This window comes from Labeo rohita, chromosome 22, assembly GCF_022985175.1.
Source record: "Labeo rohita strain BAU-BD-2019 chromosome 22, IGBB_LRoh.1.0, whole genome shotgun sequence".
NCBI lineage: Eukaryota > Metazoa > Chordata > Actinopteri > Cypriniformes > Cyprinidae > Labeo > Labeo rohita.
The window spans coordinates 59,662,659-59,686,048 of record NC_066890.1 but is presented as its reverse complement, the minus strand read 5'-3'; the positions used below and the strand labels follow the sequence as shown (position 1 = coordinate 59,686,048).

General features: G+C 32.9%; 1 protein-coding gene across 5 annotated transcripts in view; it reads left to right on the top strand.

Annotated features, from left to right (window-relative positions):
- Positions 1 to 23,390, top strand: part of kdm4b (lysine (K)-specific demethylase 4B) — a 69,872-nt gene that overhangs the window by 7,824 nt on the left and 38,658 nt on the right. For all 5 annotated transcript variants that reach the window (XM_051094912.1, XM_051094915.1, XM_051094913.1 and 2 more), the window contains exons 6-7: positions 8,111 to 8,160; positions 15,539 to 15,642. In XM_051094912.1, coding sequence (XP_050950869.1) covers positions 8,111 to 8,160; positions 15,539 to 15,642 — 154 coding nt within the window. The remainder of the gene's footprint in view (positions 1 to 8,110; positions 8,161 to 15,538; positions 15,643 to 23,390) is intronic.

The following is a 23,390-nucleotide window of genomic DNA, read 5'->3' as shown; positions in this document are numbered from 1 at the left end:
TTATTAATATATTTTAAAAAATAAAGTGTTTATATAGTAAAAAATAGTCACAAATATTAATGAAAACTTTAATATTTTGTTCCAATATTTCCATATCTGAACGGTTTATATAGCATTTTGCATTATATACAGTTAAAACAGGTTATTGCAGTTAAAATAATATTATATTTTATTTTTTGTGTGCGTTCAATAAATTTGTGTACAATCTTTTTTAAAAATATATTTTAGTAATTAGTTTTTTTTTAATGTGGTAAACGATATCCTGCCACAAATGCTGTCGAAAACATTAATATTTTGTTAAAATATTTCCATATCTGGAGGTTTATAAATCATTTTATATTACACTAAAAACAAGTAATCACAGTTAAAATTATATTATATTTGTTTACTTTTCGTGTGCGTTCAATAAATCACAAATATATTTTAGGAATCAGTTTTATTATGTGGTAAGCCATATTCTGCCACAAATGCTGTTGAAAACATAAATATTTTAAATATTTCCATATGTGGAGGTTTATAAATCATTTGACATTACTTAAATTTAAAACAAGTCATCGCAGTTAAAATTGTTTTCTTTTCTTGTGTTCAATAAATTTGTGTATAATTTTATTTTTTTAATATATTTTTTGAGGTAAAGAACATGATGCCAAAAATGCTGATAAAAACATTCAGATTTTGTTAACATATTTCTATATCTGGAGGGTTTATAAATGATTTTGCATTATTTACAGTTAAAAACATGTCATTGCAGTTAAACTTATATTTGTTTTCTTTTCATGTGTTTTCAATAAGTTTATGTATAATTATGTAGTTTTTAAATATATTCTACAAATCATTTTTATGTGGTAAACAGTGTTATGCCACAAATTCTTTCAAAAACGTTGTTATATATTGTTAAATATTTCCGTATCTGGAGGGTTTGTAAATCAATTGAAAAGCCATTGCAGGTAAAATAGTGTTTTCCTTCTTTTAATGTGCATTCAGTAATTTGTCTGTAATTAAAATTATAATATTTTATATGTATTTCAGGAATCTATTTTTTTTCTTTTTGTGGTAAACAATATTATAACACAAATGCTTTAGAAAGCATTTATATTTTGTTATATTTTTTCAGATCTGAGGGGGTTTTAAATAATTTTTCATTAATTGCTGTTAAAAATAAGTCATGACAGTTAAAATTGTTATATATATATATATATATATATATATTAGGGTTGGAGCCGAACCCGAATACGGTATTCGGAAAGGCACAAATAGCGTGCTTTTTACAAATACTTATTTCGAACAAATACTTAAAAAAAATATTTGTATTCGGGAACAAGAAAAACTTTATATCAAAAAGCTGCGTTTCCTCATGAGACCGCAGTGCATGCCCACATGAGTGAGTGAGTGACAATCAGGAGTCGGAGGGGTTGGGGGCAGGGCTCGAAATTGCGACTGTATTGGTCGCATATGCTCCCAAAATGTAATCTGCGCGACCTCAAAATATATTCGGAAGCATTTGTGCGAGTGCAAGAAAGTATTGTGGTGCGACTTGTTTTTATTTCTTTACAAAACTTTCGCTAGCCTAATACTGCCCAGACCGCTGTGAGCTGATACAGTGACAGTTTCGCCGTTCTCTCCAACATTACATAACTAACTAAACTTGATCTTTACATTCTTAACTTTAATGCAGAATTTAGATATTAGTCGTCAATCACTCCCTGTCACTGACACTGCGCTCCGCTGAAACTCGGAACCGGAGCCGTTTTTTCTCTCTTAACCAACCTCTGTTCCAGATTTGCACAAACTACATTGCAATTAGGGGTGTGTGATATGACGATTTTTGATTGTGGAGAATTAAAATGTCTCCACAATCTGCTTTTGAAGAAATATACTATATTTTGTGCTACAGCGCACGTTCTGGCATACATTCACATCAAATGATAACTCCACTCACGCAGGGGCGTAATTTCCACTGGGGACACACTTTTCAAAATCCCGTTTGTGTCCCACCACTTTTAAATAGTTTTGTTAAATTAATGTCTTGTATTGTGGAATGGACGCTCAGCACCGCAGAGAGTTTAGCGCCATCGTTAAAACGAAACCGAAAGTAAAACGCGCGCGCGCATTCAAAAGCAATTTTAATACCCCACGTTTAGAGAGCGACTCCCCAGTTAACCTTAGCATAGCTTCCCGTCACTCATTAACTTAGTTGAAACTCCTCACATGGATTTGGGCAACCAAATAGAAAAGAGTGTGGCTGCTGCTGAGATCTCTGAGTCCTCCACCAGCCAAAAAAAGTGTGTAGAAGTGTAACGCAAAAAAAATGGATTTTTACGCCTATATATTTTGAATTTTACTCGAATACAAATACAAATACAAATACTTTTCCCCCTCAACAAATACAGATACAAATACCGGCTGCTTTGCACACCCCTAATATATATATATATATATATATATATATATATTTTTTTTTTTTTTTTTTTTTTAATATGTCTCCATATATTTTAGAAGTCATTTTCAGTATATTTTAAAAAGTTTGATATGTGCATTTAGTTGAATTCAGAAGATTCAAAGGAATGGACTGGAAAAAAGTGATTATTTTACTGAAAATTACTCTGACCATGGGCATATATGGGTATTGCGAAGATAAAATTGCGGTCCATCAGTTTTATTGACATTTAGGCCCAATAAGTGTCTCACAAACTAGATTTTATGCTTGATTTTACAGTACCAACTTACCATGGGCACAAAATGTAGGAACTTACATATTGGAAAGTGGGAAAAAAGTGGAAAATCCACTTTTAAACACTTGGGGGCGCTGTTGCCATTTACATCAGCTGTAGACATTCAGAATGATGTCATCGTGAGAGATGAATCATGTGGCCTGTGCTTTGTCTCACTGTATCTCGCTCTTGCCGCATTTAAATGCACAACAGGCTCTTTATAATGGAGCTGGTCGTTTCAGAAGCACTTGGTTGGGAAGTAAATCCACTAGAGCATTGTTAGGGATGATGTATGTGAATGAGATAATGTTTGAAGTATATGTGGCATGCTTTTATTCAATGGATAGAGGGATGAATGTACATTGAAATCAAGGTTTAGATAAGAAAAACTGACAATGGTTGACTAAAAGATGTGAAAACCAAGAAGAGCACTTGATCCAAATCAGAATGCTTTTGAAATTACTTGATATTCTGTTGGTTTGTTTTCCTGAAGTTCAACATGACTTTTCCCCTCCGTTCTTGCAGAGAGTAGCTTTAATACTGAATTCTGAGGTTCAGAATACACAATTTTCTGGCTGGGCGTCTTCCCTTTGCTGAAAGAGTTCAAATAAACATGCTTTTAGTGTCCTTTTTTCCCCCCACATGTGAGACTTTTTTCTTCACTTTTTCTTTTTATCGCATCCCCCTTGGCTCTCATGTATCTTCTCCCTGGTGTATCCCCTCATTTTTTTCCCTCTTTCGAGAAAGACGCAAGTGTTTTGCATACTTGCGCACTAGTCCTTGATGCCCTTGGCTCGTGTTGTCTTAAAGAAACCCTGTACAGAGCGTTCATTAGACGCAGCTGTTCTGTCAGCATCACGGGCTGTATTTCATCCAGCTGTGTGTCTCTTGTCTTTTAATCAAGCTGGAAAGCAGTAGTCAATCAAGGGTGTTTTGTGCCTTGGAAAAATTAATTTAAAACTGGTCAATGTTGAGGGAGCTGTAAAGTGAACAACTTTGGGGCTTCAAAACATGCGTGAGGTGAAAAGCATAATAGGTTGCATCACGAAAGGAAGGTAGAAAGTAGGAAGTGTACACAGTAAACAGCAGGGATCCAACAAAATGGTAGAGTGTTTTGTGCACTTAAAAATTGCTAACCAATAATCAAAAACGACAAGGCAGGTCGTTAAAATGCATTGGTCACAAGTAGGTATTAAAATAGTTCAGAAATTGAGTTGTATTTATTATGTAATGGAAAATGGGAACATGCCCCATTCAGTTCAAGATTGTAAACTAATTTGTTTTTCATAATAAACTTTTTGTCAGATCCTTTCATAAAAGCACACAGACAACGACTATTGATTTGTTTTTTTTGTTTTTTTGTACCAAAAAAAGGCTCTGTGTTTTCTGTCAAACATCAGTCATTTTTATCCTCAGAATTTAATCAGTTAAAATGCACGAAAGTAAATGTTACACAAGTGCATAAGTTACATCCACATCATTTTCTTTAAGAAAGAAAGTCCTTAAAGCAGGAGTCTCCACACTCGATTCTGGAGGACCAGTGTCCTGCAGAATTTAATAGACCACACCTGAACCAGCTAATCAGGGTCTTACTAGGCATGCTAGAAACTTCCAGGCAGGTGTGTTGAGGCAAGTTGGAGGTAAACTCTGCAGGACACTTGCCCTCCACGTTGTTTTATTTTGTTCTTCCCAGCTACCAATTCCAAAAAAACCTTGTAACATGAGAGTCTGCATGTAAAAATGTTTCTGTAATGAGAAACCTTTAGTTCCCTAATCAAAAGATGTGGGAACCCTAAAACTGTGAATAGTGAATGCACAAGCCAACTCCTTATTTGAAAGTTGCATCAGGGCCAGGTTTAATGCTGGTACTTGACACTTGTCTCTGTGGAGTTTAAGAATAATGTTAAAAGGGTTGTAGCATGTTTTTGGGTCATGCTCTGGTAGGCACAGGTGTCCAAATGGATAAGGGTGCAAAACTGTGATTCTTTAAGAGGTCTTGCGTAAGTCTTGCTTGCTCTCTTGAGTATCTTTCCGTCTCCATTTCTTCTGTGTCCTCATATCTCTCTGAAGTGTTAGCTCTTGATGTCTCTAGCTAAGCATTCTCTCTTTCTCCCGCTCTCCGGAGGCCTTATCTCAAGTTAACTTTCCGCATAGCGGAGAAACGGCAAGACTCGTGCTTGGAAAAAAAAAAAAAAAGGAAAGAGGAGAAAATTTACTCACCCTTCAACTCGGCTTAATGCAACTATGCGTGCGCTCGTCCTCCCCACCCAAACACCCCCTTCTGCTTTTGAAATTGAATCCGTTTTACTTTTCTGGTAATTACAGTATGTTAAAGTGTGTGTGGTAGCTGTTTGCCTAACCCTCTGTTCAGCCACTGTGAAATTAACTTCATTCGCCTCCAACTCTCCTCCCATCAAAGTCATAATTCTCGCCGCCTCCTGAGATCTAGTGTCAGATTCTTAAAGATTGCGGAGTGGCCCAAAGTGGTGCGCATGCTGCCGGAAATAATCGCCGAGAGAGGGAGTGCCGCAGCCGAGGGGATAGCTTGATTCTTATTGCTTGTTTTCTTGTTCTTGTCCTCTTCAATATGATGACAAATAAAACCTTACCGCCGCCAGTGGCGTCAACGCCGATTGGCAGGTAGGGCTTTCGTGTAGCCGCCATGGGACCGGAGAGATATTGCATCTGGGAAGTCAAGTACAGAATTGTTTCATGGGCCGTAAACAAGGTAAATGGGATGCGTCCCTTACATACGCCCAGGCACCGGTACACTTGTCTCAAAATCTCAAACGGTGTTTAGTGGACGCTTTATATTTATTTTTTTCTTTCTGGTAGTGCTAGAGCAACCTCTAGAAACTGGAGGCATTCCTCCAAGTGGGTGTTTCCACTCACACCAAGTCCAAGACCCTCAGATTTACCTTGGTTTCTGGTGCCCCCAGTGAGAGTTTCATCAATATTTGCCTTTCCCAGACAATCTCTGATCGAATAAAGCCTTTGCAACGTTCAGTTGCCAGATAGAGTTACTGTCAGCTTGATCTGGTTGGGTTAGTAAGGTGTAAAGATACTCCTGCTGGCAGGAAGCATTCGTACCCTAATTACAGCCGCCCATCAGTCAGATACGGCTTTTATCTGCAAGAAAGGAAAGAAAGAGCCATCTAATTATTATTGATCTGTGGTGGCACCTCAAACACCAAATTGAATCTACTCTCACCAGTGTCCCCAGAGTTGGGGTGCTTGTGGCCAGCCGTTCGATTTTCCAGTGCTTCTGTCTTTGGTGTTTCAGGCCAGTTCCCAATATGTGCAACAGTGCACCTCATAGTGGGAATTGATTGGCATTCATGTTTGTTGCAGGTGGAGGCCATTTAGTGGCATCCTTTCATTTTGTAGTGTCTTGAGCCATTTCAACTCTAGTCTCAAGATCCCTGCGTGTACTCAAATTGTGCTCAGATTTGGTCTTAAATGTTTTTGATTGCAAGAATGAGGAGTATGTGTGTACAGATACTTGTAGAATAATTTCTACATGGAGTTGCCTACACAATGGCACTGTTTTCAAATCTTTTGAGTTTAGGGCAGGGATAGGCAACATTGGTTCTGGAGTGCAGAAGTCCTGTAGATTTTGGTTCCAACCCTGAAAAAAAACTTTGTCTGCTTGTAGCCCTAGTAATCCTTAAGACCTTAATTAGCTTGTTCAGGTGTGCTTGATTAGACTTGGAACTAAACTCCAGGACCGACGTTGCCTATCCCTGGTTTAGGGTTATTGAGTTCAGCAGGAACAGAGTTTATTTCAGATATGGTGAACTATGATATTGCGCTTCAGGTAATTCTGTAATTATATGAATATGGAAATCCATCTCTTTCCACTTCCATAGATCTTATTTCCATCTTGTTCACGTTTCGTTAGTGTAGGGGTGCCCAAACTAGCCAGCAGCCATTTGACCCTGCAGCCCAAGTCTGGTCACCCACTGAAACCAAGCAGGGTTGAGCTTGGTCAATACCTGGATGGGAGACCTCCTGGGAAAACTAGGTGTTAGTGAGGCCAGCAGGGGATGCTAATCCTGTAGAGTAAGTGGGTCCTAACACCCCTGTATAGTGATGGGGACACTATACTGTCAAAAAGCACCGTCTTTCAGTCGAGACGTTAAACTGAGGTCCTGACTCTCTGTGGTCTTTCGAAAAGAGTAGAGGTGTGACCTCGGCATCCTGGTCTAATATGCCCATTGGTCTCTGACCATCATGGCCTCCTAACAATCCCCATATCTACTAATTGAGGGATGTGAACAGAAATTGCTTGATTATGGCTATGAACTAACCCAGGGTGCCCAAACTTGGTTTTGAAAGGCTGGTGTCCTGCACAGTTTAGCTCCAACTTGCCTCAACACACTTTCCAGTAAGTTTCTAGTATGCCTAGTAAGAGCTTGATTAGCTGGTTCAGGTGTGTCTAATTGGGGTTGGAGCTTAACTCTGCAGGACACCGGCCCTCCAGGGCCGAGTTTGGGGACTCCTGGGTTAGTGCGTAGCCATATCAAGCACTTTCCGTTCTCATCCCTCTTTGTTTTCCCTCCATAAATCTTGTACTTTTTTTCCCTGTAACTTTTCAATGAAAGCCACAACACATTGTGAAATAAAACAAACCTCTTCTTGTACATCCCATCAGCTGCATACAAACACAACTCTTTAATCCCTCCACTTGGTATTCAGTTGACTTCCAAACGATCCTGCGCTTGTGTGGAGAAAACCACTGCTGTGAAATTGGCTTGTGTTTAACTAGAAAGTGGCACTCGCCCATAAAATCCCCGTTTGGCCTCCTGCCGCCAGTAGAGGGCAGTGCAACGCTGTTCAAAACCCGACCGAAGCCTTGTTTCCCTCATTGCGAATGTGTGATTTGGAGCCGGAGCCCAAGGGAGGGTGATGCACCGGATTTACATTTGTGTTCGAGGCCTCAGGAGGGTTTCGGCTCTCCGGAAACTTGAGGAAATAATTAGGCTAATACAGACAATGTCAATAACAACGTCAAGCGAATTGAACCTTTAGCGGCTCAGAAGATATTGTGCTGTTTCCTTCACCGGCGAAATCATTTCAAATTAAGCAGCACGGCACAGCCTGTATTAGCATTGCGTGCGTTTGAGCCGATTAGCCAAAATAAATTGGCTCTTGCGCAGTAATTTTCCAGGCTTTGTCTTGGTGACGTTTGAGTGCTTTGTCTTTAAACTAGCGTATGACTGGTGAATGTGAAATAGGGGTGAAATGTTCTCTGTGTTTCATGTGTTTTCGAGGGCCGTGTGATGATCAGAGGGCGATTCTCACAGAGGCGTCTCGCTGCGCGTCCCTCCAGTGTCTTTCCCTCTCGTCTTTCCCATTGATCCCATTAATTGATCTCGGTTTTTTCCTCCTCACCACAGGTATGCGATTCCTCCCGAGCACGGCAAGAGGTTGGAGAGGCTGGCGCAAGGTAAGACCTCACATCCGTTCGTTAGCATGACTCCATGTAGAAAAGGAGCGTGGTAGGTTAGGCGATCAAAACGGAGGTCATTTACATACAGAAGTCTGAAAGGAAAAGAAGCGGTAGCAGGGATAATTAATGTTGGAAACTATAAATATTTTACATTCATTTATCTATATATTCAGAAATATATTATTATTCTGCATAATATTTTACATTTATTTATGTATATATGTATATATGTATATATATATATATATATATATATATATATATATATATATATATATATATATATATATATATATATATATATATATATATTACATATAAATATATTATTATTTTTTAAACATAATTAAACATTTTTGAAAAATAACTAAAAAGCAGTAGTCCATATGAGCTGTATGCTATATTTCACGTCTTTTGAAGTCGTGTGATAAATTTATGTGAGGAATATTCTGTGAAATTTCTTTGCGTTTTACCGAAGGATGAAAGTCTCGCAGGTCTGATATTGAGTAAATAATGTCGGTAGTTAATTATGGGATGAGCTATTCCTGCCTGAAACAGTGAAAATCCTGTTCCGCGGGTCTCTTCCTGCCCCAAATTACACAGATGAAGCATCGGCGTAATCCTGAATGAGGTGCGAGTCGGCGCTGGCAGAAAATCCTCTTGGCACCTCCCGAAAGTTTGCGGTGCTGTCTAGGAAAGCCCTGGCGTCTGCCTGTGGTTGTGTGGATTATGAGATGTGAAGATGCTTGTGCGTCTCACAGATCTGAGGCTGCTGCACTTCAAAACGATACCGTAACCCACATAAACATACACACACGCTCCTGTCCCACCTAAACAAACACTACACTTTAAACGAACGAACGAACACTCGACGCGAAGCTGGGTTTTCATTGATCAGCACTGACACTTCACACCGAGAACAACCATATTTATAAACGCAAACAGTATTTTGATGTCCTCATTTGGTCTTGAACAACTGTTCTTGGGAGATTTATTATGAATTGTTTTGTTTTACTTTACCACGTTACTAGAAGACATAATGCACTTCATTTTTGTTATTCTGAAATAAGACTGTAATAATTAAAAAATAATTATATATATATATATATATATATATAATTATTTTATTTATTTTTAAATGCTACATTTAAATTATTGGTAAATTGTATCCATTGTAATCTATATTTTAATAAAAAATAAATATCTTAATATTAAATAATATTGTTATTTATAGAAACAAACAAGATATTTTTAAGTATTCATTTTTAAATTTTTGTAATATGTGCATTATATATATATATATATATATATATATAAATAAATAAATAAATTTTTAAAATTACATATAACAACACATTTAAAATTGTATGCATTATTTAATGCAACATGTTGAATAAATTGTAACGCTAACTTATTGATGAATTACAATTGTTATTTATATATATATATATATATATATATATACACACATATATATAGATATATATACATATGTATGTATATGTATGTGTGTGTATATATATATATATACCGTTCAAAAGTTTGGGGTCAGACTTGTAATAGTCTTTAAAGAAGTCTCTTATGCTCATCAAGGCTGCATTTATTTGATTAAAAATATAGAAAACAGTAATATTGCAAAATGTTTTTACAATATAAAATAATGTTTTTTTTATTTTAACATATTTTAAAATAGAATTTATTCCTGTGATGAAAAGCTGAATTTTTATCAGCTGTTACTCCAGTCTTAAGTGTCACATGATCCTTCAGAAATCATTCTAATATGCAGATTTATTATTAGAATGATCAGTGTTGGATAATATCAACAGTTGTGCTGCCAAATATTTTTTGGAACCTGTAATTTTTTTTTTCAGGATTCTTTCATGAATAAAAAGTTTAAAAAATACAGTGTTTGTTCAAAATATAAATATTTTATAACAATGTAAATTATTTATTATTAACTTTTAATAAACTTTTAATTATTAACTTAATACATCCTTGGTGAATAAAAGTATTAATTTCTTAAAAAAAAAAAAAAAAAAAAAAAAAACAATAAAAATGTACTGACCCCAAACTTTTGAACGGTAGTGTATATATTTATATCTTATATCTTATAAATAATATTTTATTCTGTTCTTTGTAGATGTCAACACAATATGATTTTTGAGTTTGTTTTTATATTTATTTTTAATATGTATTTGTTAAATATTTATTTATTAAATATTTTAACATTTTATAAATATTCATAACTTCTTTTTTTTATATATTTTATATAAAATATTTTAATGGATTTTATAAACATTTGTAAGTAAATTTATTTTTTTTACATTTAGTGTATATATATTTATATAACGACTGTAATGTTTTTTAATATATTTTTAAATATTCGTATTTGTTTATTTTAATATGTATTTTATTTTATTTATATAAACTGTTAATTCTACTTTATATATTATTTTATAGTTATTGTTTCTATTAAATATTTTAACATTGTATAAATTTGACATTTTATTATTTTATTAATTTTTGTAATATTTAGAATAAATTTAAGTGCTATATATATATATATATATATATATAAATATATATAAATATATATAAATATATATATATATATATATATATATATATATATATATATATATATATATAATTATTATTCTTATATATGTGTATGTAATTTCATTTATTTATATTAAATATTTTAATATTTTATAAATATTTAAAGTGTATTTTACAATGCATTTAGAGTGAATTTAAATGTTAACCTTTCTGATTTCTGCATGAAACTGTTCATAATTGGATTTCGCACACAAACGCGTGTTACCGAAGGAGAACCATTGCGTCAAACTTAAACCGTCCTAAAGAGAGTTGGAGAATCATGTGAGTTGTGAATGGCGGCGATCTGTGCTAAATCTTTGTTATGCAAGGCCTGACGCCGCTAATGGTTTATGCAAAACTCCCGTACTTCATAAAAGAGCATGAATTCACACTCCATCGCGTCAGTCGCCTGGTTTTCACCGTCGCCGCGTCTGTTTCATCTGTTAAATCTACCTTAAAGGACGAAACAAAGGCAGTCGCAGCTCTTCAGCATAAATTAATGACAGACGCACCTCAGCATTGCTCTTGGTCCGCTCTGTTCTCCTGCTCTTCTAACGTTTTCAACAAATGACACAACGTCTGACGATTTATTATCATCGCTCGCAGTGACTAACGCCGATATGGAGAGACGCGTCTCAGTTGGACGATCTCCGCAGCTCTTGAAGACGTCTGATGTTGTTGTGAAAGTGCAAAGCCTGTTTTTATGTCATATACCTTGGTTTAACAAGAGTTACTGCTCTCTTTTTGCTGTACAAGTAACAGGAAGTGGAGGAAATGTACAGCAACTCGAGAACAGAAAGAAAAATCTAGTGTAACTAGCACGATTTCCCATATTTTTGGCTGGAAATGTTTTTTCAATATTTTAGGAGATTATATAGTTTATATAGATGAGCTCAAACCTAACAAACATGGACTGACACAAAATATGGTTATTTTATTTGTTGGTATTATTATTTATATTAAACATTGTAATAATATTTTTTTATATAAAATGTAATTTTTTTTTTTTATTTTATGTATATATATATATTTTTTTTTAGGTTTTTTTATTAATATCTGGTCATTGATTTTTTTGTTTTGTTTTTTTGATCAAATTTTTTAAAATATATATATATTTATTTATTATGTTGTATTTAATATATATATATATATATATATATATATATATATATATATATATTAAATTAAGTATTTTTATATATATATATATATATATATATATATATATAGGGATTATATTAAATAATTTTATTTTAATTATTTGTTTATATCCACAAATATGTGGTTATGTTAGTTAATATTAAATATTATAAATATTTAATAAATATTATATAATAATAAATATTAAATATTTATGTGTTTTCATATATAAACAAATATTTAAAATAAAAATTGCAGCTTTTGGTTTTCTTTAACATATTTCATTTGCTCTTTATCGATATATGTTTTAGATGATTTTTAATATTCATTTTATACATTTATTATATTTATTCCTATGTATATATTTGTTATTATTTGTTTAACATTGTAGTAGATTTTTTTGAACATCCATTCATTACAGATATAATCCTTAATCCTAATATTACGTTTTTATATAAATTATGCACTTTTATATTTATTTAAAAATTGTTGTTTTATTTTTATATTAATTTATATTAAATATTTAATGTATATTTAATAAATGTTAAAATATATGCTTTTATTTATATATAAATTATATTTTATAATTATAATATTAAATATTATATTATAATAAATATAACATTAAATATTTATATATTTGTATATTGGAAGAAATACTTAAAACATAAAGTAAATATTTTTCTGTTTTGAACGTGTCGTTGAATTTGATCTTTTTAGATATAAAATGTAATTTTTGTAAAATATAATACTTTTTTGATTCTCAATGTATTGCAAATAAATAATTTAATTTTGTATTTTGTGAATTATACATTTAATTTATATTAAATATTGTAACAATAAATAAATAAATAAATAAATATATATATATATATATATATATATATATATATATATATATATATATATATATATATATATATATATATATATATATATATACATATATATATATATATATATATATATATATATATATATATATATATATATACATACATACATACATACATACATACATATATATATATATATATATATATATACATATATATATATATAATTTTAAGTGTTAATTGTTGATGATTTCTGTATAAAAAATATTCAGATGCAGGTTTTGTGCACAAACACGCACATTTACACTGTTACTGAGGGACATTGATCGAAGAGACGCAAAACTTTGCTTGTTTTAGTGAGATCTTACAAACAGTAGCATGCTAAAATCAACAAAAATGGCAGATGGATGGACGTACCATCAACTTACTGTGGCTAAAGTTTCCGCTAAGTGAAAATTACCCCAAATCTGTCACATTTAAGCTGGTGAAGCCACTTAATGGTGTGTTCGCTAATGATAGAGGCCGCGTATGAATCACACGCTCCGAAACGGCGTGTTTGCGCTGTTGAGGCGTTTTTCAGACGTGTCGGTCGTGTCGTAATGACCCTTATTGTAGTCTGTGGGCAGGAACGAGGAGACGATTATAATAATTAAAGGCTTTCAGCGTGATTCAGCGCGCGGATGATGTAGTGACCCACGGCACACCGGAGCGTCTGACGCGCGCAGCTTTTACCCGTAACCTCCAAACCCGTGATTAGACGTTACGCGCGTAATCGGCGCTCGCTCATCGCTGACTCTCGCTTTACTGAATCTCCACAGATGATTTCAGTTTAATGGACTTGCATTGGCTCGGTGCTAAAAACCTGCTCTGTATTGACGCCGTGCTAACCGCCAACATTCATGCTAAACGGCTGATTTGGAACAGGAGTTAAAGTTGATTCCAGTAGTTTTGCATTAGCATGTTGCTAATGACGTTATAGACTTTAGTATAAACAGACACAGAACATGGTCATATTGGGTTAAATAATCAATTTTTAATATTTTAGTGAGATATGCCAACTATAATTAACATTAACAATAATACTAATTATTATTGTGATTATTTCAAGCTGTTATATAATAATATGAAACTAATTCCATAAAGAAGTTACAATTAGTTGTTGTTGCTGTTATTTATTATTATTATTATTATTATTATTATGTACTGGAGTTAATTACAAATACTTTTTGTTATAGAATTAGTTTTTATATAAACAGCATTTATAAGAAACATGCAATCTTCAAAATATGTGTAGGTATAATGTAGTAGTAGTAGTAATAATAATAATAATAATAATAATATGCTTTCATATGCATTTTATTTATTAAGTGTATTACAAGTATGCAAATTTTGAAATAAATTTTTTTGTTCAGTTTATAAGAGTCATCATGCAATCTTCGTAATAATGATAATAATAATAATAATAATAATAATAATTATAATATAACAGCAACATATATGTGAAAAACTATATATACATTTTTTTTAATTTAATGTATTATTTAATATAATATTATTATTATTATTATTATTATTATTATTATTATTATTATACAAGTTTTGAACTAATATAAAACAAATTAAATTATCATTTAATATGACCCAAATTCTATAAAGATTTTGCAGTATATATTATTCTCCTTTTTCATAATTACGTTAAAAATAACTGCATTTATATGGAATAAATTGTATAATAAATGTATATGAAACATCATGTAATCTTCATATTCTTAAAAAAAAAAAAAATAATAATAATAATATGTTTTATATATTTTATTTAATATATTTATTGTAATTGTTATATTTATTTTATTATTAGTATACAAATTTTGTTATAACATAAAACAAATTGTATAAAATAAACAAATTTCCATAAATTTCCATTTTACAGTGTTTATGGAATTCATTTCTGTGTGAATTGTTTTAAAATAATAAAATAGTGAAAAAAAATAAATAAATAAAAATAAATAAATAAATAAATATATATATATATATATATATATATATATATATATATATATATATATATACATTTTATTATTATTATTTTATACAATTTTATATATATATATATATATATATATATATATATATATATATATATATATATTATTTTATACAATAGTAATAATAATAATATATATATATATATATATATATATATATATATATATACTCACAATTTTATTTCATTTAATATATTTATGGTGCCTTATTTTTTTTATTGTCAAAGTTTGACACAGTAACATAAAAAGCAGTATATAATACTATGATTCTCATTTTACATAAGTGGAATAATAATTTTATTTTATATCAATTAATTGTTTAATATTATTATTTGTTATTATTATTGTTGTTATTAAGTCAGTAATTATTTAATAATTGTTTAAAATTAAATTATTTATTGATGATGATGATAATAATAATAATAATAATAATAATAAAATAACTATTGTTATTATTAATGTTATTGTTGTTATTATTATTAAATTAATATTTATTTAATTATGGTTTAATAATACATTATTTGACTGTAATAATAATAACAATAATAATAATAAATTCCAATTATATTATTATTATTATTATTATAGCAAAATTGTAACATAAATTACATAAATGTTGTTGTTGTTATTATTTTATTTTATGCCTACACACTACACAGTTTGTCCTCTGAAGATCATCATTCTGTTTATTTAGTGTTTCATCCGTTGGCATTTTCTCATTCTCTTCCTCTGTTTCCTGTTTGTCATTTTCTGCAGGATTTTTCCCAGGAAGTTCTCAGGGCTGCGACGCGTTTCTCCGTCACAAGATGACCCTCATTTCTCCATCCATCCTGAAGAAATACAGCATCCCCTTTGACAGAGTGAGTTACTCACACATTACGTCACTTCCTGTCACATGGACACTGCACAAACGTTCATCATCAACCTTTTCATCAACGCAGAAGTTGTTAGGCGTGTGTTCATTATTAAGTTAATACATTAAAATAATATGGTAAGACACATCAATTTACAATATCAAGCAGCAAAGTTAGATGTTTTGTACAGTTGAAAATAACTGGATGCGGATGACACTGGAAACCACACCCATAAAATCTACAAATGGCCACGCCCACTCGTACAGGAAGAAAAAGATGGATAATGCAGTAATAATTCTAACTAAATAAAAAAGTTTGTCAAGACAAACTTTAAGTTGGCTTGAGAAAGCCGGAACAGAAAGTTTTAAAAAGTTTAAAAGTTTTAAGTTTGATGGTTTTCAGTCTGAAATAGTTTGAAGTCTAAAGTAGTTTTAAAAGGTTAAAGTTTGAATGTTTTGAAAGCAATACAGTCTGTCAGAGATAGATAGAAAGATTAATAAGTTACTAGCATGTTTCTAGCATGATTAGCAAGTTGCTAGCATGTTGTTAACATGATTAATTGCTAGCATGATTAGCAAGTTACTAGCATGTTGCTAGCATGTTTCTTGCATGATTAGCAAGTTAGTAGCATGTTGCTAGCATGTTTCTAGCATGATTACCAAGTTAGTAGCATGTTGGTAGCATGTTGCTAACATGATTAGCATGTTGTTAGCATGCTGCTAGCATGATTAGCAAGTTACCAGCATGTTGCTAGCATGTTTCTAGCATGATTAGCAAGTTGCTAGCATGTTGTTAACATGATTAGCAAGATGTTAGCATGTTGCTAACATAATTAATAAATTGTTAACATGATTTGCAAGTTACTAGCATGTTGCTAGCATGTTTCTAGCATGATTACCAAGTTAGTAGCATGTTGTTAGCATGCTATTAGCATGATAAGCAAGTTACTAGCATGTTTCTAGCATGATTAGCAAGTTGCTAGCATGTTTCTAGCATGATTAGCAAGTTACTAGCATGTTGTTAGCATGCTATTAGCATGATTAGCAAGTTACTAGCATGTTTCTAGCATGATTAGCAAGTTGCTAGCATGTTTCTAGCATGATTAGCAAGTTGCTAGCATGTTGTTACCATGTTTCTAACATGATTAGCAAGTTGCTAGCATGTTGCTAACATGATTACCAAGTTAGTAGCATGTTGCTAGCATGTTGTTAGCATGGTGCTAGCTTTATTAGCATGTTTCTAGCATGATCAGCAAGTTGCTAGCATGTTGCTTACATGATTACCAAGTTAGTAGCATGTTGCTAGCATGTTTACAGCATGATTAGCAAGTTGCTAGCATGTTTGTAACATGATTAGCAAGTTAGTAGCATGTTTTTAAAATGATTAGCAAGCTGTTATCATGTTATTAGCATGATTAGCAAGTTACTAGCATCTTGCTAACATGTTTCTAACACGATTAGCAAGTTACTAGCATGTTACTAGCATGATTTCTCAAGCCAACTTAATGAACTAATAATATTTTTCACAAAAGCTAGTTTATATGTATTTTTTTCCTGCAGAATCATCATGTGATCTTCATGTCTTACATTTTGGTTCAGTATTTATCTAAATATAGACCAGTTTATATAAGTCCATGTGTGTTGTGATGTTGCCATAGTAACGGCATCTGATGGAACTTATAGATATCAGCGCATCCATAGCAACACAACAGTGCCGTTTATATTGACTGAGACGTAAAGAGCGAATCTATAAAAGCCGTATAAGATCAGTGAGAGCATCACATATGGTTCACGTGCGTGTTGGATGTGAGCATATCAACCAGTGTGGCTTAATTTCTCTGTAAATTGTTTGTAAAGTCAATTTACAAATTTACAAAAATTTACAAAAATTCAGTCTATTCTTTTATAATCACTGATTTTTTTGTTTTTACAAATACTTAAATTAAAAGTTCGCGTTTAACGACTTTTTGGCATGCTAAAAAATTCTGGCTTAACTAACGTAACTTGAATCTGACTGTGCTAATTATGTTAATGCTAAAGCGCTAATGCTAATCCATAAAATTAAACGTGACAATTTCCAATTCAACAGTGGTTTTACTAAAATGTTTTAATTTCGTTCTTCTTGTGTTACATTAATACGGCAGTAAAATGCTAACGTAGACTACATTGCTGATGTCACGGGCAGCTTGCAGGCAGAAATTGTAGCGTTAGCGCTTTGCTTCGCATACAAAGATGAGGGTTGTAAACTAAAGCACAGTGAGCCCTCAAACATCATTTTATGTGTATTTATGAAACAAACACACTGTATACGCCATTAATGCGCCGATAAAAGAAGCTAATAAAGCTAATTTTACAAGCTTTTCTCATTGGCTTATTGATAAATTGTGACTATTTTCGTTAGAAAGGTTTTATGAACAATTTACACATTAACAGTACACACACACTTTAGCCTTTTTTGTGAGTGTATAAATATCATCTTTTCGAAATGAGGCATGTGTTGCGCACGTTAGCTATGCTAACAGTGTACGTGTTCTTGTACATATTTCACAGTTTTTGTTAAAGAAAAAGTATCCTTTAGATAGCAAATAGCTATTTTACACAGTTGTCTGAAGACACGTTTTGCACGCTAATGCTAATACAGTCTGCAGAAATTGTAGCATTAGCGCTTAGCTTTGCATACAAAGATGACAAAGATGACGAAGGTGGTAAACTAAAGCACTGTGAGCCCTCAAACATCATTTTATGTGTATTTACACAACAAACGCGTTGTACGCCATTAATACACCAATAAAAGAAGTTAATGAAGCTAATTTTATTAGCTTCTCATTGTTTTGTTCATGAAACACAAGCAAAGTGAATTTTCTTTGGAAATTATGACTGTTTTCATTAGAAATGTTTTTAACGAACAATTTACGCAAACATCTTCTCATGTTTCGTTAATACAGCAGCAAAAAGAAGCTAACAAACCTAATGTTACTAGCTTCTCTCATCAGCTTATTAATGAAAATTTATTGCGACTAGTTCCGTTATTCAAAAGATAACAGTACACACACTTTAACCTTTTTTGTGAGTGTATATTTCATAGTTTTGATTCAATAAATATCATCTTTTAGCATATTAACTATGTTAACAACACACTTTTGTCTACATATTTCACCGTTTTGGTTAAATAAAAGTGTCTATTAGATAGCAATGCTTGGTCACTTAGCTATTTTGCACACTTGTGGGAGTCTCTGAGGACGTATTTTGCATGCTAATGCTAATGTAGCGCTAATGCCACAGGCCGCCTGCGGGCAGAAACTGAAGTGTTAGCGCTTTGCTTTGCATGCAAAGATGACGAGGGTGGTAAACTAAAGCACTGTGACCCCTCAAACATCATTTTATGTGTATTTACGCAACAAACACGCTTTATACGCCGTTAATACGCCAATAAAAGAAGCTAACGAAAGCTAATTTTATTAGGTTCTCTTTGTTTTGTTAATGAAACACAAGCAAAGTGAATTTTCTTTGGAAATTATGACTGTTTTCATTAGAAATGTTTTTTTTCAAACAATTTATGCAAACATTCTGCTCGTGTTTCATTAATACAGCAGTAAAAAGAAGCTAACAAAGCTAATGTTGCTAGCTTCTCTCATCGGCGTCTTAATGAAATTTGTTGCGGTTATTTTTGTTACGCCAACCTTAACCGTACACTTTAGCCTTTTTGTGAGAGTATATTTCATAGTTTTCGTTAAATAAAAATCGTTTAGGAGTAAATCATGCGCATGTTCGCTATGCTAACATCGTACACTTTTTTTGTGTACATATTTAGCGGTTTTTGTTAAAGCAAAAACTATTTTAGACAACGTTTGGTCACTTAGCTATTTCACACAGTTGTGGAAGTCTCTAAAGATACGCATGCTAATGCTAATATAGTCAACAATGCTAATGTCACGGGCCGTCTGCGGGCAGAAATTGTAGTAAAGCTAATTTTATTAAGAGCTAATAAAGCTAATTTTACTAGCTTCTCAGCTTATTAATGAAATTTGTTGTGACTCTTTTAGTTACGCAGGCGTTAACAGTACACGCTTTAGTGCGAGAGCATATTTTGTAGTTTTTGTTAAAGAAATATCTTTTAGAAGTAAGGCATGTGTTGCGTATGTTAGCAATGTTAATAGCGCGCTTTTTCGTGAACATATTTCAGTTTTTGTTAAAGAAAAAGCGTCTTTTTTGACAGCAAGGCTTGGCCACTTAGCTACTTCACACAGTAGTGGAAGTCTCTGAACACGTTTTGCATGCTAAAGCTAATGTAGGCTGCCGCGCTAATGTCACGGGCTGCCTGTGGGCAGAAATTTTAGCGTTAGCGCTTAGCTTTGCATGCAAAGATGAGGCAGGTGGTAAACTAAAGCACTGTGACCCCTCAAACATCATTTTATGTGTATTCATAAAACAAACATGCTTTATACACCATTAATACGCCAATAAAAGAAGTTAATAATGCTAATTTTATTAGCTTCTCTCATTCTTTTGTTAATGAAACACAAGCAAAGTTAATTCTCTATGGAAATTGTTGCGACAGTTTTCAATAGAAAAGGTTTTTAACAATTTACGCAAACATTCTGTTCGCATTTCATTAATGCAGCAGTAAAAAAGCTAATAAAGCTAATTTTACTAGCTTTTCTCATCGTCATATTAATGAAATTTGTTGTGACTTTTTTCGTTACGTGAATGTTAACAGTGCACACACTGTAGCCTTTTTTGTGAGTGTATATTTCATAGTTTTCATTAAATAAACATCATCTTTTAGAAGTAAGGCATGTGTTGTGCACGTTAGCTATGCTAACAGCGTACGTTTTTTCGTGTACATTTTAGTTTTTGTTAAAGAAAAAGCTTTGTTCAGATAGCAAATCTTAGTTATTTCACACAGTAGTGGTCGTCACAGAAGACGCGTTGTGCATGCTAATGCTAATGTAGGCTACATTGCTAATGTCACGGGCAGCTTGCAGGCAGAAATTGTAGCGTTAGTGCTTAGCTTTGTATACAGAGATGACAAAGGTGGTAAACTAAAGTACTGTGACCCGTCAAACATCATTTTATGTGTATTTACGCAACTGCTAATGAAGCTAATTTTATTAGCTTATCATTGTTTTGTTAATGAAACACAAGGAAAGTGAATTTTCTGTGGAAATTGTTAAAACTATTTTCATTAATGTTTTTAACAGACAATTGTCAAACATTCTGCTTGTGTTTCATTAATACAGCAGTAAAAAGAAGCTAACAAAGCTAATTTTGCTAGCTTTTCATTGGCGTAGTAATGGAATTTGTTGCGATTATTTCCATTAGAATGGTGTTACGAACAATTTCTGCAAACGTTAATGATACACACACACACTTAAGCCTTTTTGAATGTATTTTGTAGTTTTCGTTAAATAAATATAATCTTTTAGAAGCAAGGCTAGTATTACATTAGCTATGCTAACAGTGCACTTTTTTGTGTACATATTTCGCAGTTTTTGTTAAAGCAAAAACTGTCTTTTAGGTAGCAAGGTTTGGTCACTTAGCCATTTCACACAGTTGTGGAAGTCTCTAAAGATGCGCATGCTAATGCTAATATAGTCAGCAACGCTAACGTCATAGGCCGCCTGTGGGCAGAAATTGTAGTAAGGCTAATTGTAATAAAAGCTAATAAAGCTAATTTTACTAGCTTCTCTCGGCTTATTAATGAAATTTGTTGCGACTGTTTTCATTACGCAAACGTTAACAGTATACGCACTTTAACCTTTTTTGTGAGTGTATATTTCTTAGTTTTTGTTACATAAATATCATTTTTTAGAAGAAAGGCATGTTGCACACGTTAGCTATGCTAACAGTGTACGCTTTCTCGTACATATTTTACAGTTTTTTGTTAAAGAAAAGGCGTCTTTTAGATTGTGGGAGTCTCTCAAGACCCATTTTGCATGCTAATGCTAATATAGGCCGAAGCGCTAATGTCACGGGCAGAAATTGTAACGTTAGCGCTTAGCTTCGCGTACAAAGATGACGAAGGTGGTAAACCAGAGCACTGTGACCCCTCAAACATAATTTTATGTGTATTTACGCAACACACTTTATACGCCATTAATACGCCAATAAAATAAGCTAATAAAGCTAATTTTATTAGCTTCTCATTGTTTTGTTCATGAAACACAAGGAAAGTGAATTTTCTGTGGTAATTATTGACTATTTTCGTTAGAAATGTTTTCAACAAACAATTTATACAAACATTCTGCTCACGTTTCATTAATACAGCAGTAAAAAAGCTAATAAAGCTAATGTTACTAGCTTCTCTCATCGGCTTATTAATGAAATTTGTTGTGACTTTTTTCGTTACGTGAATGTTAACAGTGCACACACTGTAGCCTTTTTTGTGAGTGTATATTTCATAGTTTTTGTTAAATAAACATCGTCTTTTAGAAGTAAGGCATGTGTTGTGCACATTAGCTATGCTAACAGCGTATGTTTTTTCAGTTTTTGTTAAAGAAAAAGCTTTGTTCAGATAGCAAATCTTAGTTATTTCACACAGTAGTGTTAGTCTCAGAAGACACGTTTTGCATGCTAATGCGGGCCGCAGAGCTAATGCCACAGGCCGCCTTCGGGCAGAAATAGTAGCGTTAGCGCTTAGCTTCGTATACAAAGATGACAAAGATGACAAAGGTGGTAAACTAAAGTACTGTGACCCCTCAAACATCATTTTATATGTATTTTACGCAACGCACTTTATACGCAACACACTTCATACGCCATTAATACACCAATAAAAGAAGCTAATAAGGCTAATTTTATTAGCTTCTCTTTGTTTTGTTAATGAAACACAAGCAAAGTAAATTTTCTGTGGTTCTTGTTACGACTATTTTCATTAATGTTTTTAACAGACAATTGTCACAAACATTCTGCTCGTGTTTCATTAATACAGCAGTAAAAAGAAGCTAACAAAGCTAATTTTGCTAGCTTTTCATTGGCGTAATAATGGAATTTGTTGCGATTATTTCTATTAGAATGGTTTTACGAACAATTTCTGCAAACGTTAACGATACACACACACTTGAGCCTTTTTGAATGTATTTTGTAGTTTTCGTTAAAAATAAATATAATCTTTTAGAAGCAAGGCTAGCATTACATTAGCTATGCTAACAGCGCATTTTTTGAACATTTTTCAGTTTCTATTAAATAAAAAGTGTCTTTTCGATAACAAGTCTTGGTCACTTAGCTATTTCACACAGTAGTGGGAGTCTCTGAAGACATATTTTACATGCTAATGCTAATGTGAGCCGCAGAGCTAATGCCACAGGCCGCCTGTGGGCAGAAATTGTAGCGTTAGCGCTTAGCTTTGCATACAAAGATGACGAGTTTGGTAACTAAAGCACTGTAACCACTCACACATCATTTTATGTGTGTTTACGCAAACAAACACGCTTTATACGCCAACCACGAACCCCTGCTAGCGCCCGGGTCGTGGATTACATTTCAATTTACTCCGCCGCCCGTTTCCGTCCACGCAAATTAGTCTCTTTTTTTCCTTCTCTACAGATAATTCCCATTGTTAGGAGCCCGGGCCCCTCACGGTGAGATTAAACCGGGAATAAATCTCTGTAATGAGGCTAGATAAAGTTCAGCGCCGCTATACGTTACGCTTAACCGCTGCAATCCTGATTTTTGACTTCTGCCGCTCCTCCGTGCGATGGATGTTATTGTCACTTTTGAGTCGATTTGACACTCGCTGGGTTTGGAGCGAGATGA